Source organism: Protopterus annectens, chromosome 17.part0 (genome assembly GCF_019279795.1).
Source record: "Protopterus annectens isolate FY-2018-M chromosome 17.part0, PAN1.0, whole genome shotgun sequence".
Taxonomy (NCBI): Eukaryota; Metazoa; Chordata; order Ceratodontiformes; family Protopteridae; genus Protopterus; species Protopterus annectens.
The window spans coordinates 803,538,388-803,555,912 of record NC_056751.1 but is presented as its reverse complement, the minus strand read 5'-3'; the positions used below and the strand labels follow the sequence as shown (position 1 = coordinate 803,555,912).

Below are 17,525 nucleotides of genomic sequence, written 5' to 3'. Positions count from 1 at the left end.
GCTTTTGTGAAAACTATTTTGTCTGTTGTGTGATTGATATTACATATATTTTATAAATGTTCTCCCTGTGGCACACAATATTTGATTTATAATGTACTGACTTGCATCATACCTAACTCGAACTGCTGGCCTTGTGATTGGATAAGAAACACCAAGTCCTATGAGTTTTAACCTCTACCTTTACTGTTTAGAATCTATCTTACATTTATAATCTTTATATTTATAATATGGGTGTTGTTTTGGATTGCTGTTGATAAATTAAAATTTTGGAATAAATAAATGAAAACATTAAACTAGAAAAAAGATGACATATTACAGACTTTAAATATTATATACTTGCTTTATAGGTTCATAGGTTCATAGGTGTGTGCTAGGCTAATGGCCCTGGAGCCTTTACAAGCCTAGCCCGTAGGGTTACCCTGGCATTGTGCCACCCGACCTTAGTTCCCAGTGCCTCTGTTGAGTAGAGCCACTAGAGTGATCCCCCAGGTGAATTTTCTATTTTCCATCCATTCATCAAGATTTCTCTTGAAGAGGGCCAGTAAGGTGCTCTGCTTGACGTGTATGGGAAGTCTATTCCATAGCATGGGCAGTCTCTGGGTTATGAACCTGTCCCATCAGCATGTTCTGTTGAGTGTGGTAATGAAGTTGAGGTCTCTGGAGCATGTGGTGCTGAGGGACTGGGATTTCTTTAGATGTAGCATTTCTAACAGAGCTGGGTCAGACATGGATTTGTAAGTCAAGCAGCAATTGCCTCTAAGTAGGTGATATGAGACAGAGAATAGTAGGAGTTTTTGAGTCTGTCCATATAGGACAAGTGTTTAAGGCCTAGGATCCTCTTTATGATGTACTTTTGTGGCCTCTCCAGTTGTTGTAGGTGTCTGGTGAGGTACATGCCAAATGGGGCATTGTACTTGATGATTGGCCTAATGAGGGAAGAGTAGAGGGAGACAATGACCTCTTTCTTTCTGGATGCAAAACCCTTAGTAATGAGATGTACCACATAGAAGGACTTTCTGACCACAGTGGCAATGTGGTGGTCAAAAGAGAGGCTGCTGTCAACCTGTGTTCTCAGATCTCTTATAACACCTTCTGTGTTCAGTGGACTGCCATCGATGTGGTAATTCATGGGAACTGGGTTTTTCCCAACGGGAATGATGAGACATTTTTTGGCATTGAGTTTAAGGCCATGATTCTGTCACCAGTCGTTGGTCTCAGTGAGGCCTTTCTGTAGGATGTCAACATCACTTGGGGAGTTAATAATAGCTTCCAACTTGCAATTGTCTGCAAACTTTGTCAGCCAGAGTCCCTTTATGTTGGCCTGGACTTCAGAGAAGTAGATACCAAACAGGAGAGGACCCAGGACCAAACCCTGTGGGACACCACATGTGATTGGTTGGCAGTTTGACTTGGAGTCAGCTACTTTCACACTATGAGTTCTATCTGTGAGCCAGTTTGCAATCCATCTAATGATATAGGGGTTGATGCCTAGCTTAGTGAATTTTTCTATGATTCCTGAGTGGGGAATGGAATCAAAGCCCTTGGCCAGATCAAGGTAGGCTGTATGAAGCACCTTGCCTTCATCCACAGCTCTGGTGACAGACTCAAAGATGTCAACCAAGTTGATCAGGCATGATTTACCCTTCACAAAACCAAACTGTGTGGGATCCAGAGCTTGGAGATTCCCTATATTCTTATTTATTAAGTCCATGCTGATGCATGCCATAGCTTTGCATATCAGACTCATCTAGCTAATGGGGCGATAGTTCCCAGGGTCTGTAGTCACTCATCCTTTGTGGACAGGTATGTTTGTAGCAGTATGCCATTCAGTAGGGACAAAGCCTGAGGTGAGGCTATGATTGAACAGGGCACACAGGTGAGGTGCAAGTTCACTCTGTAGTTCATGTAGAACACAGCCAGGGATATTGTCAGGTCCCATGGATGCTGTATTCTTGGCCTTGGACAGTGCTGTTTTAACCTGTGCAGCAGTAATACTGGGTGCCTGGCAATCTACTGATATTGTGGTTAGTCCTTTGGGGTGGAGAGGGGTAAAGATGGCACTGAATCTGTCAGCCAGTATATTGGCAATATCTGTTAGCTCGGTATAGAAGGTACCATTGTGCATTAGATCAGAGCAAATCTGGGTATTGCTATGGATATTCTTTACATAACTATAGAAGGCCTTGTGGTTGTCTTTACTATCTGCTGCAATTCTGTTTTCATAGCTAGCTTTAGAGGATTTGATGAGGGATCTCAACTTTTTGTTGAGGCTGATAAGGTAGTTTTTCCTGTCTTGGGACTTCACCTTATTTCGCATCAGTTTCCTCCTTCTGTTGTAGAGTTTGTTTATGGCATGGGACCACCAGATTGGCTTCCTTTTTTTGGAGGAGAGGATCTTAGTTCTATTGGGTATGGTGAGATCCATGCATTTGTGTACGTGTACGTGTTCGTACAGTACATTGGTGTATGATTTTTAGGAGCCCAAAGTTAGCTTTGGAGAATTTTTTCATGGTGGTTACCTTTGTGGGGGGGTAGGATGGATGTGGATTTCCAAGGTGATTAGTTTGTGGTCGGATCTAACCAGGGAGGAGTTGACTATTGGTGTAGAGCAATGGTCACCCATGTTAGTAATGACCAGGTCAAGGATGTTGCTACCTCTAGTGGGGGTAAGAACAAGCTGGTCCAGGGCATTGGAATTAATGAATTCCAGGAAATGTTGGGCAAGTGTGTTGGTACATGAGTAGTTTTCCCAGTTAATGGAGGGGTAGTTGAAGTTGCCCAGTATGAGAGTGTTTGGTTGGACCCTAATATTCCCCAGGGTGCTTAGGAACGTGGAGTGTGAGTCTTGGGACATGGTTGGGGACTTATAGCAGGCTATGACCTGAATCACTGTCTTACCCAATGTTAGCAGCACTTGAAGTATCTCAGATGCGTTATGTTGGGCTACCAGTCTAGAGGTGTGTGCATCCTTTATGAATATGGAGACACCACCACCTTTGGAGCTTAAGTCCATGTTCTGGGGCTAAAAAGTGTAGAATGAGTTATAGCCTGGTAGTGCAGAGGTGCTTTTTGTTGCCTTGAACCAGGTCACTGTTACAGCACAAATGTCAATGTTCTCCATTTTAAGGAGTGCTTCAAGTGAGTGGATTTTGAGAATTAGACTTCTAGCATTGAACAGCATGACTCTCAGATTGCATTTGTTTCTAGCTGTTATGGTGGTAATTCAGTCTTTGAAACACCATCTAAAAAGACAGTATAGGGGTGACAAGAGCCTTGGCCAGTATCTCGAAGCTCAGGGGTGACAGATGCAGGCCATCTCTGGCAAAGCATTAAGGTCTGCCAATCATGCCATCCCAGGCAGACAGATGCTGGATCCCCTTAGAATGACACCAGAAATGTAGCCAATTGTTGAAATCAATAATTTCTGCTTGTACTGTGGTATAATTCTGGGTGATGGTAGGATGCTGCTCAGGGCTAGGGTCATACCCACCTGGGCTACATAATCCGAGAGCTCCTCCATGTCTCTTTTCAGGTAGTCCAGGGAGGTACGTCTCCGGTCATTCACACCCACATGTAAAATGACAGAGTCATATTTGTACCTGTTGTTGAGAGACCTGAGTACATGTGTTATGTGGCAGATCCTGGCACCTGACAAGCAGCTGACTGTTACTTTCTCTTTATTCAACCTAACGAGTGGGAAATCAGTGTGCATCATTATTGAGTCACATATGACTAGTGTGTTGGGCATTCTGTTTTGCCTTAGGGGGTTTGGTTGAGTGGCACTCTGTTTAGGAGAGTTATGTGTCTCATGATTAGTGTTGTGTTGTGGTGGTTGAGTGCGTTTCTATCTTGGAGGTCTTTGCTGTTTAGGTAGATATTTATTGAGCGCCTCTGCAAAGGTGGGTGTGTGGTTTGTGTTTTTATATGAAGGCAGTGCTGGTGTGTGTTCTGGAGGGCTATGTGTTCCATGTGGTGTGGTGCAAGTGTTGACCTTCTCCTCTTGACTAGCTATTCTGGTCTTGGCTGGAGAGTGCGTGGCTTCCAGTTTGGAAATATAAGTGCATCTCTCACAAGTTTGAGTGTTGGGAGGTAAGAGGAGAGGGTTGTGTACATGAGGCAGTTGCTACATTGCCTCAGGATGCCCAAGTTCACCAGGTTGATAGGAGAAAACACAGGGAACTGACCTTTAGACATGCCTGGAGGGGTGGGCATTAATAATAAGTACTTGAGCTGTTTCCTTGTAGAATGTTTAGTGCTGGTAGCACTTTTGTGTGCTACAATAATTGCTACAAGAAGTCTGGTAAAGTGCTAGACTAATAAGCTAGTAAAAGTGCAGGAGAGGAGAGAACTAGCAGATCTAAGGGAATATTTGAAGAGCAGACTATGGCACCACTCAGAAGCTTACAAACAGTCCTGGATACAGCAAATCTGTATCTGGACTAGACTAGTTACAGGAAAGGAGGGAAACATGTGCAAACAAGGGCTTTTAAACCAGAAAGTTGAAGGAGATGGAAAAACTGCCCAAACGGCCAATAAACTTCAATTTCTTAGCCAGAAACCACTCTTTTTGTGGTAGATAGGCTATCTAGTGCTTACCACTCCCACTGATAAGCTAGAAGGCTTCCTTCCAACACAGAAAGGCTTGGGGGGCTCAGAAGCTTACATGCAGTCCTGGATACAGCAAATCTGTGTCTGGACTAGACTAGTACAGGAAAGATGGGAAACAAGTGCAGATGCGGACTTTTAAAACAGAAAGTTGAAAGAGATGGAAAAAACTTCCCAAACAGCCAATAAGCTACAATTTCTGGGTCAGAAACCACTCCTCTTGTGGTAGATAGGCTACCTAGTGCTTACCACTCCCACTATAAGCTAAAAGGCTTCCCTCCACCAAGAAAGGCTTGGGTATGTTTTATTTCTCAGCCAACTGGCTGTCTTAGAGGTAACCTTTGTGTAATCAAGATTTAATGACTTATTCATTTGCTCGGTATAAAAGAAGGAACTGTGCCTTTCAAATTCAGACCCGTTAATGCACAAGTTAGTGTATACTGGTTGCATTTTTTAAGCAGATTGCCTACATACATTTTGTGTGCTTATCATGAAAGGTAGTAATTACTGTACTGATAATATATAAATAAAGGAAAGTCAGATATAACTGTCTAAAACTGTTTAAGAAGACACTGACGCTACTATAGGACCTCATATAGCCTCTTTTCTGGAAATAAAAAAATGCTGTAACATGTAGCCTGTGTTGTTCATTGTGGATAAGTGAGTGCAACAATACTATTTATTTTTCAGGTTTCGTATCAGGGCATATCGATTTGTCAGAGCCATTGTTTTTGCTGTGAATGAAATTAATCAGAACTATAATATATTGCCAAACATCACACTTGGGTTCAACATCTATGATAGCTGCTTCCTAGAAAGTCGAGCTACAGGTTGCACACTTCAATTATTGTCTGGCAGACAGTGGGCTATTCCTAATTATGGATGTAGGATGACACCGATCTTGCCTGCTATTATTGGTGATGAAGCTGCCGCAGCTACTCTACAAATGGCTACTCTTTTAAGAATCTACAAATTTCCTCAGGTACATGAAAAGATCAGTGGTGCTATTCTAACAAAAATATTAAGATTTTAAATATTCATTTTAATAGAACTGAGGATATTGCAAATCACTCGACCAAAAACTCAAAAGTGTCTGAAAAATCTTTCTTTAGGATTGTAATGGATATCATATGGATTGCAAACAAAATTAATTAATTAAATCATTGGCTGCCTCAAACTGGTATAACTTAAGGCAACTCTCACTTGGTCTGAAATAATTCTATTTGGATTACATTACTGGCATTCAAAATACAGTTAATATTCTTGTTGTGTCTTCAAATAGCTGTGAAAGAGGTTTAAATGATTTTTGGGCTTTCTTTTCTGCTTTTTTAATGTAGACGTAATTCAAAAATGACATAATAACATAAATTATTTGGAACATGGATGGCTTGTAAAAGGCACCTATCCTTGAAGGAGGTTCTACATGTGAAAATTATTTCACTAAGTTCAAGGAACCATAAATATTCATTTACAGAAGTAAGGTATTACCTGTAGATGCTTAAAATCCAGATAAAATATGATTTATCCCTGTTGGGTGCCATTCAGACCCTGTATTTCTGGTGTGAGCATTATGTTCTCAGTCTCAAAAGTAAGCCATGTATGTCCAAAGTGGGCTGTGACTCCAGTGCCTCGCCTCCTTTCTTGTTCATAACTTTTCATGCATAGGATATCAATGCTCAGCTCAGGTTTCGAAAATATTTAGTTTGGGGACATGAGGGTTGGATTTTTGTTAGTTACACACAGTGTTGTTCATTTGGCCTCATGTGACTGTGATCTTGTGTAGACACTGGAGTGGTACACCGATGAGTAAGAAGGCAATGGAATGAAAATCTGTACTTCAAGTCAGACCATGATTTTGTCAGTAAATGAATCTCTTGCTCTCTGCACCTGAATGTTGAGCACCTACCCCAAGTGGAGGAATTTTAGTATCATGTGGTCTTGCTCACAAGTGTGGGCAGAAGCTCTCAGGTGATTGAACAGCAGATCGTTTAGAAGCACTGAAACTGTTGTCCTGGGCTGTGATACTAAAGCAAGAGATGAAAGATAGTGTGAAGCTTTCAGTTTACTGGTCAGTTTATGACCCCATGCTTATCTATGGTCAGGAATTGTAGGTTGTGTCCAAAAGTAATTGCAGATATAGAGAGCAGAAATTAGTTTTTCTGGGCTCACTCTCCACTAGAGAGTGCAGAGCTATGTACTCCAGTAGGCTGTAAGAGTAGGCAAAGTACTCCTCTGGCTTTAGGGGAGTTTGTTGAGCTTATATGGGCATCTGGTGAGAATTTCCTATGAGTGACTCCTCTGGGAGGTGTACTAGTCTTGGCATTTTGACAGAGATAAAATGTTGGTCAAATGTAGACAAAGCCAGTTGGAAGCAAGCTTCTGCATAGCCCCAGATGTGGTGGAGAGATCGTAATGCTCAGCTTATTTTAAAATGCAGTGAATTCCTCAGTATGAGCTGAGGACTGTTTTTAGGGAGAAGTAAGTTTGGTCTATCCTGCTGAGCTTTCAGCTGCTGGGGTTCCAGTTATACTTTTGAGGTGCAATACAGCAAATCCAGAAACCCAAGGGAGTAAAGTGTGAGCAGGGGAAAATAGTATAAGTCTGAAATGGTGGTATCTCTGAGAATCCACCATTCTCTTTGGTACAGGAATCTTGGAATTAGTGTGTATATAAATAGTGGGTGTGTGGGGTACAGGGGTCTTGCCCCTTGACAATAAAAAAAATTACTTTAATGAACAACAGTGAGTTCCACATACCTCAGGATCACAGTTAATTATTTAAAATCTGGGGACTTTCACTTCTGAGTCTCATACTTCAGTTAAGAGTGCACTGTCACTTTGAACCTTACCGAGAAAAGTTTAGAAAATGGATATATGTTTTGCCATATTGGGTTTAATCAACAAGTCACAGAATAGGGAGATCCTATGACTGCCCCCCCCCCCACACCAAAAATAAATAAATAAAGTCTGCTATAGGGTTGAACCAGTAAAGAGTGAGTTCTGTTTTTTAGAGGATGTTTGTCAGCAGAGTCTGATTCAAATCACTAAACCTGATGTTTAGAAAAGACTTTGAATTTCATAGAGAAGATTTTTTATAATTTGGTGATTTTAGTAAATCTCATGTTTTCTTTTTCATTTCCAAGAAAGTTCAGAAATTCTGTGTAATATGAAATCCCGGTAGAATATGAACCACAGCCAGGTACCGAAAGAAATCCCAGTGATATTTGCCCATCCCATGACGAGGCTATATAATTAGTCAATGGGTGTGAGGGGGTGGGTGGTATGAACATGACTTCAGCTACTGCGACTCTGATATGAAGAAAGAGCTTCACAATGAGCTGAAGATTAAAAGACCTCAGAGCCTCACTTCTGTGTTAGACATGACAGACAAAATAATGAAATTATTAGTGTGAGTAAGAAAAATGGATGCCTGAAAAGTGACACAGTCTATAAAAAGTGAGATTATGCATGCCTTATCTGATCAAATTATATGACTGAAACCATGGAGTTTAATTAAAGGAGGTGTAATAAAGACATTTGAATTTGCTCTTTATAGGGAAAAAGGTTGAACTAAAGAGGGTGCTATTGAGGCAACACAGGACCTGTCCTAGTACCAAACTTGCTTGACATATTTTGTTATACAGAATATTACAAATAAAATCAAGGGGGAAAATGCATTTAGTTATTTTTGCCTCCTTATCTGGAGTCAACCTACTGATCTCAGATGTCCACATAATCTGCACCTCCCTTCTTAATGTCAACCCATACATTCCCTAAAATGTGTTAACAGGAAAAGCTGGAAGAAAACAGAATACCATCATGTTGATTAGTGCGTTATTAAACTTATGGTAGAGAGCTGATGATAGTGTTACAGTTCAACCCAGCACCCTGGCTCACAATGCCTGGATGAATTAACGCTTGCTTCAGGGAACCTCATTACCAAGATAAGTCTCTGATACTCCTTTAGTAAACCTTGGGGAGACTAGTACACTGGATCTTGGTTAAAACTCACTCCTTGTGCTTCGAAGGGGAGAAGTGGTGATTATCTCTCATTTCTGTACTCAGACTAGATTAATATCTGGCATACAGGCCCCATTTTTAAAACAGATCATCAGTGACGTGATCAGATGTTAGTACAGTAACTGACCTATCAGGCAGCCTCAAATCAGTGTATGTTTTGAACATACTAAAATATATGAATCACTTATTCAGGGTCCAGAATTTCAAGAAACACTCTGTCACTGTAAACTAACTACAAAAAAAAATCATCCTTGATTTAATACAGAAAATTAACATAGCTGAAACAAAAATTGGCAAATAATAAAAATAACAATCATCATAATAATAGTGCTCCAATCAGATGCATAATTTTACTGATTTTGTTTAATGTTAAATTATTTAATATTACTTTTTGTAATGTTTAGAAAAGATTAGAACCTACAGTAAAGGGTTAGGACTCTAATTCAGTGGTTGGTATCTTATGCAAGCTACCTGGGGCATTATATTTGTGGCTTTCAGTGGCACATATCTGACTACCTCATAAAACAGTATAATGAGCAGAGGGCATATATAGTGCTAACTACTAAGTAACTGTATATTTCATAGCGATACAGCCCTTTCATTGCAGACTACTACATGTAGGCCTTCACTTGTATAGTACACCACACATTAGGTGTGTAAGTTATATTATATCTGTCAGTGCTGCTGAGGTGCATGGCACTTATCGCTCTCTCTCTCTCTCTTTTAATCACAGCAAGCTGCATTAATTGATGTGTGTTCAAACAACACCTGTACCATGTACCATAGTGGATATAGGGTACTTAGTACCTTTGTAATTGGCAGGTATATGGGGGGAAGAGTGACAGTGGGCCATACTGTTTGCGCTGCTGATGTAGATGTCACTGTATTGTATCACAGCCATGTCTGTTGGGGGGACAGTGCACCTGCTATGACAGAACATCACAGTCCATATTAGGTAGGGATTATACTTTTGAAGGTTTGGTGGTGGTACCTAACAAGATATCAGGGAGAACACATACTAAGGTTTGTAAAAAACAAATACGTGTTGGCGGGATCTATTGTACTGTAACACAACCAGCTGCAATAAATGCACAGTCACATGCCATACAAGGGACAACATATATATTTTATTGAAAAGATCAAAAAATGACCATTATATTAAACATTTCTGGTACCTCAGTATGAATAATAATTAACCCATTATACATTTTTAGTATTCTTTTCCAATGTTCAAATATTCAAATATACTAGGTAATCACTGCTTTAAATTAAAAAAAGTATGAAAAGTGAGTGTTCCCATTTTTGAAATATCAGCTTTTTTGCAGCTAATGATGATAAATAATTCAGTGCCATTATTACATGCGTCTGAAGCGACAGTGGCTAACTATGACTTGATTCGTGAAGGCACTGATGAGAAAATGCCCAGAGCATCCACAAAACGTTTGGCATAAATCATGTTCATAAAACATACCTTATATATTTTATTATATCTCAGAAGTGGTAATTACAAAAAAGTGTAAAACAGTTATTTTTTATGGGATATTAGCCAGTACATTGGATGCGATGTAAAAGATGTGAAAAGTGACACACTGATTTGATATTTCATACCAGTTACAGAACAAAATGTTTATTTTTCAGTGAAAACATATATGAAAATACACAAATGAGTGGTTATATCTCTGTAATTTTACATGATAAACCCATAAGTATTAACATCACAATTATTAAAGTTGTCCAATGGTATATGACAAAATTGTGTACTATATTGCAGTTAACTATGCAAACCATAATAAATAATAACATTGCCAAACAGTGTTAAAAAGTAAGAAATTGTGCATTTATAAAGATGAGCATTGGTGGCAAATCTGATCTGAATAACACGTGTCAGAAGGTATAATTTGCCCATATGTGGGTCAGACAGCTTTGAAGGCATTAATTCCATAATGACTTCAATGCTCATATTCATAATTACTGGAACAAACATTTATATCTCTGGATATTTTCATATTACAAACCTCCATTTTACAAACTTCCTTTTATTGTGCAATCTTCACTACTACCCTCTACCTGCATGTATCAAAGCTTAAAGTATTGCATCCAAGAGTTGGGAGGGTGGTCTAATGGTTAAGGTGTTTTCCTTGCAAGAACAAGGTGCAGGGTTTAAGTCTCACAAGGGATAATTACCTAGGCTTAAAATGGCTCGCAAGGGAAGTTAGCTTAATACTAACCTATGAACCTATAAGTGCTTCTTCTTTCGGCTGCTCCTGTTACGGGCCACCACAGCAGATCATCTGTTTCCAGTTCTTCCTGTCCTCTGCATCGTGCTCTGTCACACCAACCATCTGCATGTCTTCTCTCACCACATCTGTAAACCTTGTCTTAGGCCTTCCTCTTTTCCTGTTATCTGGCAGCTTCATCCTTAGCATCTTTTTCCCAATATACTCTGCATTCCTCCTCAGCACATGTCCAAACCAATGTAATCTTGCCTCTCTGGCTTTGTCTCCAAACCTTCCAACCTTGGCTGACCCTCTAATATACTTATTCCTAATCCTGTCCACCCTCGTCACACTCAGTGCAAATCTTAACATCTTTAACTCTGCCACGTCCAGCTCTGACTCCTGCCTTTTTGTCAATGCCACTATCTCCAACCCATATAACATAGCTGGTCTCACTACCCTCTTGTAGATCTTCCCTTTCACTCTTACTGGTACTCGTCTGTCATAAATCACTCCTGACACTCTTCTCCACCTACTCCATCCTGCCTGTACTCTCTTCTTCACCTCTCTTCCACACTCACCATTACTCTGAACTGTTGATCCCAAGTATTTAAACTCATCCACCTTCACCACCTCTACTCCCTGCATCCTCACCATTCCTCTATCCTCCCTCTCATTCACACACATATATTCTATCTTAGTCCTGCTGACCTTCATTCCTCTTCTCTCTAGAGCATATATCCACCTCTCCAGGGTCTCCTCCACCTGTTCCCTACTCTTACTACAGATCACAATGTCATCTGAAAACATCATAGTCCACGGGGACTCCTGTCTGATCTCGTCTGTCAACCTGTCCATCACCACTGAAAATAAAGGGCTCACAGCTGATCGTTGATGTAATCCCACCTCCACCTTAAATGCATTCGTCACTCCCACCGCTGTCATACTACCCTCGTACATATCCTGTACCACTCTTACATACTTCTCTGACACTCCCGACTTCCTCATACAATACCACAACTCCTGTCTAGGCACCCTGTCATATGCTTTCTCTAAGTCCACAAAGACACAATGCAACTCCTTCTGACCTTCTCTGTACTTCTCCATCAACACTCTCAGAGCAAACATCACATCTGTAGTGCTCTTTCCTGGCATGAAACCATACTGCTGATCACTAATCATCACCTCCCTTCTTAACCTAGCTTCCACTACTCTTTCCCATAACGTCATGCTGTGACTGATCAATTTAATCCCTCTGTAGTTATTACAGCCCTGCACATCACCCTTATTCTTAAAAATCAGTACCAAAATGCTTTTTCTCCATTCCTCAGGCATCCTCTCACTTTCCAAGATTTCATTAAACAATCTAGTTAAAAACTCCACTGCCATTTCACCTAAACACCTCCATGCTTCCACGGGCATGTTATTTGGACCAACAGCCTTTCCATTCATCATCCTCTTCATAGTTATCCTTACTTCCTCCTTGCTAATCCACTACACTTCATGATTCACTATCCCCACATCATCCAACCTTCTCTCCCTCTCATTCTCTTCATTCATCAACCTCTCAAAGTACTCTTTCCATCTGCTCAACACACTCTCCTTGCTTGTGAGTATGTTTCCCTCATTATCCTTTATCACCCTTACCTGCTGCACATCTTTACTAGCTCGGTTCCTCTGTCTAGCCAATTGGTACAGGTCCTTTTCTCCCTCCTTAGTGTCCAACCTTTCATACAACTCTTCATATGCCTCATCCTTAGCCTTCGCCACCTCTCTCTTTGCCATGCACCTCATCTCCTTATACTCTTGTCTACTTTCTTCATCTCTCTGACAATCCCACTTCTTCTTCACCAACTTCTTTCTCTGTATACTCTCCTGTACTTCTTCATTCCACCACCAGGTCTGTTTGTCCTCCTTCCTCTTTCCAGATGTCACACCAAGCACCTTTCTAGCCATCTCTCTTATTAGCTCTGCTGTAGTTACCCAGCTATTCGGTAACTCTTCACTGCCACCCAGTACCTGTCTTAACTCTTCCCTGAACTCCACCTCACAATTACCCTTTTTCAATTTCCACCATTTGATCCTTGGTGCTGCCGTCACACTCCTTCTCCTCTTCTTGATCACCAATTTCATCCTACAAACCACCATTCTATGCTGCCTAACTAAACTTTCCTCTGCCACCACTTTACAGTCTCCAATCTCCTTCAGACTGGCCCTCCTACATAGTTTTTACTGAGTTTTTACTGTTTATAGGATATAATCCACCTGTGTGCATCTTCCTCCACTCTTGTATGTCACCCTAAGCTCCTCCCTCTTGTTAAAATACGTATTCACCACAGCCATGTCCATCCTTTTCACAAAATCCACTACCATCTGACCTTCTGCATTCCTTTGCATAACACCATACCTACCTATCACTTCCTCATCCCCTCTGTTCCCTTCACCAACATGCCCATTGAAATCTGCTCCAGTCACCAGTCTCTCACCCTTCGGTACAGTCATGAACACTTCATCCAACTCACTCCAAAATTTTTCTTTCTCATCCATCGCACACCCAACTTGTGGAGCATATGCACTAACAACATTCATCATTACACCATCAATTTCCAGCTTCATAAACATCACTCAATCCAACACTATTTTCATCTCCAAAACACTCTTAGCATACTGTTACTTCAGGATAACCCCTACGCCATTTCTCCTCCCATCCACACCATGATAAAACAATTTGAACACGCCTCCGATACACCTAGCCTTTCTCCCCTTCCATCTGGTCTCTTGCACACACAATATACCAACCTTCCTTCTGTCCATCATATCAGCTAGCTCTCTCCCTATACCAGTCATACTGCCAACATTCAAAGTTCTGACCCTCAGTATTACAGTCCTAGCCTTTACCTGCCTTCAGGCATGCCTTCCCCTTCTTCTCCTCCTTTGGTCAACAGTAGCCCGATTTCCGCCAGCACCCTGTTGGCCAACAATACTAGTGGCAGTTGTTGTTAACCCGGGCCTCGACTGATCTGGTATGTATATCTGTACTGTGTCTGCATGTATGATTTGGCAAAAATTTTATGCTGGATGCCCTTCCTGACGCAACCCTCCCCATTTATCCGAGCTTGGGACCGGCACAAAGAAATGCACTGGCTTGTGCATCCCCACTGGCTGGGTTTATTGTATCCAAGTGCATTACTGCTTTATTAAAGAAAATATGAATAATGTTATATTTTCATAATTTTTACTGAATCAAATATAATGCACAGCTCACACTGACTGCTCCAGTGCAGACACTAACTGAAGCAGTTTGCAGATTATACCTTGCTCCATAATGCAGAGGCTTGAGATAGGAGTATTTTGTAACCATTGCTAATATTCATAACTGAGGGAAGAATCAAATGATTTAAAGCTCATTATGTTTGTATGTTGCTCACTTTATTTTTGTGTTACTTTTACCACCACATGCATGTATGAGCATGGACTTATACTGTTACTGCCTAGTCTATTAGTACACTTTTAAATCATACATGAACAACATGGCATATTTTCCATACCTTTTCAAAGCCCCCCTTCAATCTGCCACCAATCCTGATATATGTGAGACAGTCACTTTATGGGTTCTGTGTCCTGTTATACAGGGTAAACATGAGCAGGACATTAAATGTCCCAGTTCTGAGGGATTTTCTGTATTCTGACTATAATGCTTAGTCTTAAGTCTTATTATTTAACATTTGCTTAGCGGGAAAGTTCAACTGGGACAGAGTCTATTTTCAATGGAGGTGTAGAGGGAAATGCTCCAGATGCATGTCTTTGGAAAATGGGAGGAAACTTGAGCACCCAAGGAAACCCACATGCATGCAGGGAGGACTCTGCACAGAACGCACCCCAGCTATGAATTGAATCGGAGAACCTCTTGCTGTGAGGTAACAATGCTAACTGCTGCACCACTGTGCCACTCAACTTTACTGAGAAGAATATAAAAGTGCACAAATGTCATGTTAAATGTAGATAACAAAAGACCTGCAAAAATATTATGCCTCTCATTGGTTGATACAGCATGTGTAACCAAACTGTAGACTAGTAAATAGCTTGTTAATTCGCTTTAATAAAAGAGATTTCATTATAAACAGCATCTGCAATCATGAGCTTCAATTACGTCTGCAATTCTACAAAACAATTATGCAGTTTTAATGGATTATTACCTCATACAATACACTTATTCTGCTACTAATACTAAATATCAGAAGTCAAAAGATAAGTACATTTTACACAGGAGTATTTTTTCAGAAGTTCTTTCTGCAGCTCATAAACCCAAACAGGTACTTCAGTTAGTGTTGTCAGTAAGTAGCAACAATTAAAGTCACAATGGAGTAAATGGTGATGCCTATATGAAACTAAGACTGAGTTCTGTTTTGTTCTGTGATTAGTGGAGTATACAAAACAAATAATACACTGGTCAAGTCTCAAGCACTGCAGTTGTGTTTATAATAATGCACAACCTTTGATATAAGTCATTGTAACATGTATGCTTAATTGCTAGAAATCCAAAATAATTTACTGCTTTAATAACTATTAAAAATAGGTTATCAATTCATATTCTAATGGAAAACCTGTCTTTTAAGCTCCTCTGCATAAAATTATATGTACTATGTTTGTCATACTGCTGGTTCTATGCAGGTAATGGAAATCAAATACCGTGAAATATTTCATTGTACCAAAAAAATAATCATAGAGATCACCCTACTGCAGCTTTTAAGAAAACAAAAAGAGTATAGGAGATCATTTTTAATCTTTCAGGATAAAGTATAGGATATAATTTTTAATCTTTCAGGATGATTTAAGTAGCCAAGTTCTGTGACTTTCTTTATAAGGAATCAAGGAGAACTTTGAAGTTGGTTTAGTTGCTTTGAGATATGTATGCCAAAAAAGAACATTATATTAAATTATATATCTAATAAGGGATGATTACAGTGGAACTATGAATTCTTTTGACTTGGTTAACTACCCCAAAGAAGGAGCTATGCAAAACATTCTGATTTTCTAACCACAGCTGAGACATGACGGTCAAAGAAAAGCTCATTATCAGTATATGTGCAATGATTTCTGATGACTGTATCAGTTTTGAGGGGGTAGGCATCATTAATAAGGTAAGAGGAAAGGGTGCTGGATTTTGGAAATTTAATTATACAACATTTTTCCTTTTTATATTCCCTGTGCTTTTTATATACAGGGGATTGCCAGTAACTACCCTTGCTTCACTCCATTGTGCTGTTCCTTCCTCCCTTGTAGTGGGTGCCAGAAACTTTACAGCCTTGATGAGAGCCCTACAGTCTACTCTTTCTTTGCTGGAGGGCTTTATCATCCCGTACATTCCCTGGGGAGGTGAGATGTAGGCAGTAGGGAGATGGCCAGTCTGCTGGACCCACTGGACTCCCCTACTATCCCCTGGAGCTCATTATTCATGTGGTATTGCTACTGTGCTCCACATTTACTGTCCACTATGTAGTACGTGTGCCTCCACAAGCATATCATTCCCAGTTAGTGACCTGCATTGATACTCAATATGTGCTTATCAGGCCTGTTCCCTTTGAATTTGCTATCTAATACTTCCCATAGGTGTCACCCAATGGACACTTTGTTCTCTTATGAAGATTAAAAACTACTGAAAAGAAAAGGTTTACTTCTGTAAATATGGCACTTTTTTAACATTCTCTTTTGACTGATGAAAAGTGAACAAGAAAGAAAATTTTGGTTTATTACCATGGATTAAAGGGTTGCCATTGTATATTAGAGGGTCTTAAATGCAGTCCTTGGAACAGTAAGAATTTGCATGTGGTCTCAGGGAATATATACAAACTCTGAATTTACTGCACTTCAGAGTATTCCCTCTTCACCAAGGAACAGTGATTTGTAGTGGTTGTGTGAGGTCCAGCCCCCCATCAGTGGTGGCTGGTGGCTTCAAATCAAAGAGGGGCTGCAGTAGACAGCTGAATGGGTGGGGTCAATGGGAAGGGGTGTGGCCAACCAGAACGGGGTGGGGCTATGCTAAAAACTGCAAAAACTGGGACTTTAATTAAATATGCTGCCCTGGGTGCCAAACTGTCATTATGAGAGTCCAATCAAAACAAAATGAAGTGTAGAAGAAAATAATACTTCAATGCATTGGCTACATGACAGCTTACCTAATATCTAGATGGAAACAAAAAGGTTGTGAGGCATGAAAAAGAAATTACTTTTTAAATGCATTACTGGAATGCCAGTCAAAATCAAGTATAAAAAAACAAGCAGCACTCAACACAAATCACTTCTCTTTGCAATGCAGTTCTAATTATAATTTATGTTTAGCTTTATATAAGTACCAAGTAATATGCTGAAAGTAGCAATCTATGTGATACCCCCACTTGTAAAAAAAGACCTGCTGCCTGACAACTATTTACTTGTTTCATGGGGAAAACATGATCAAAGCAAAAAATGAACAGCAAATAAGAAACAAGCTCAAGATAAATTGCTTAAAGGATTACTGCATAGGTTATGGATCACATTTGCTAGATTGGCATTCTGCTTAGTTTATGGGTAAAGCCTGCAAAGATGACCGCAAGTTTCCAACAAATGTAACGAGGTTCTGAAAATACTGTAATCCTGCCCTTTATTACAAATAGTGTCATATGCATTTCAATACCTAAGGCTTATA

General features: G+C 40.1%; 1 protein-coding gene across 1 annotated transcript in view; it reads left to right on the top strand.

The window, feature by feature from the left end:
* The window catches only part of LOC122791531 (vomeronasal type-2 receptor 26-like), a 192,012-nt gene that overhangs the window by 25,129 nt on the left and 149,358 nt on the right, over positions 1–17,525 (top strand). Inside the window, exon 3 of the mRNA XM_044059272.1 lies at positions 5,296–5,587. Within this exon, the coding sequence (XP_043915207.1) occupies positions 5,296–5,587 (292 nt within the window). The remainder of the gene's footprint in view (positions 1–5,295; positions 5,588–17,525) is intronic.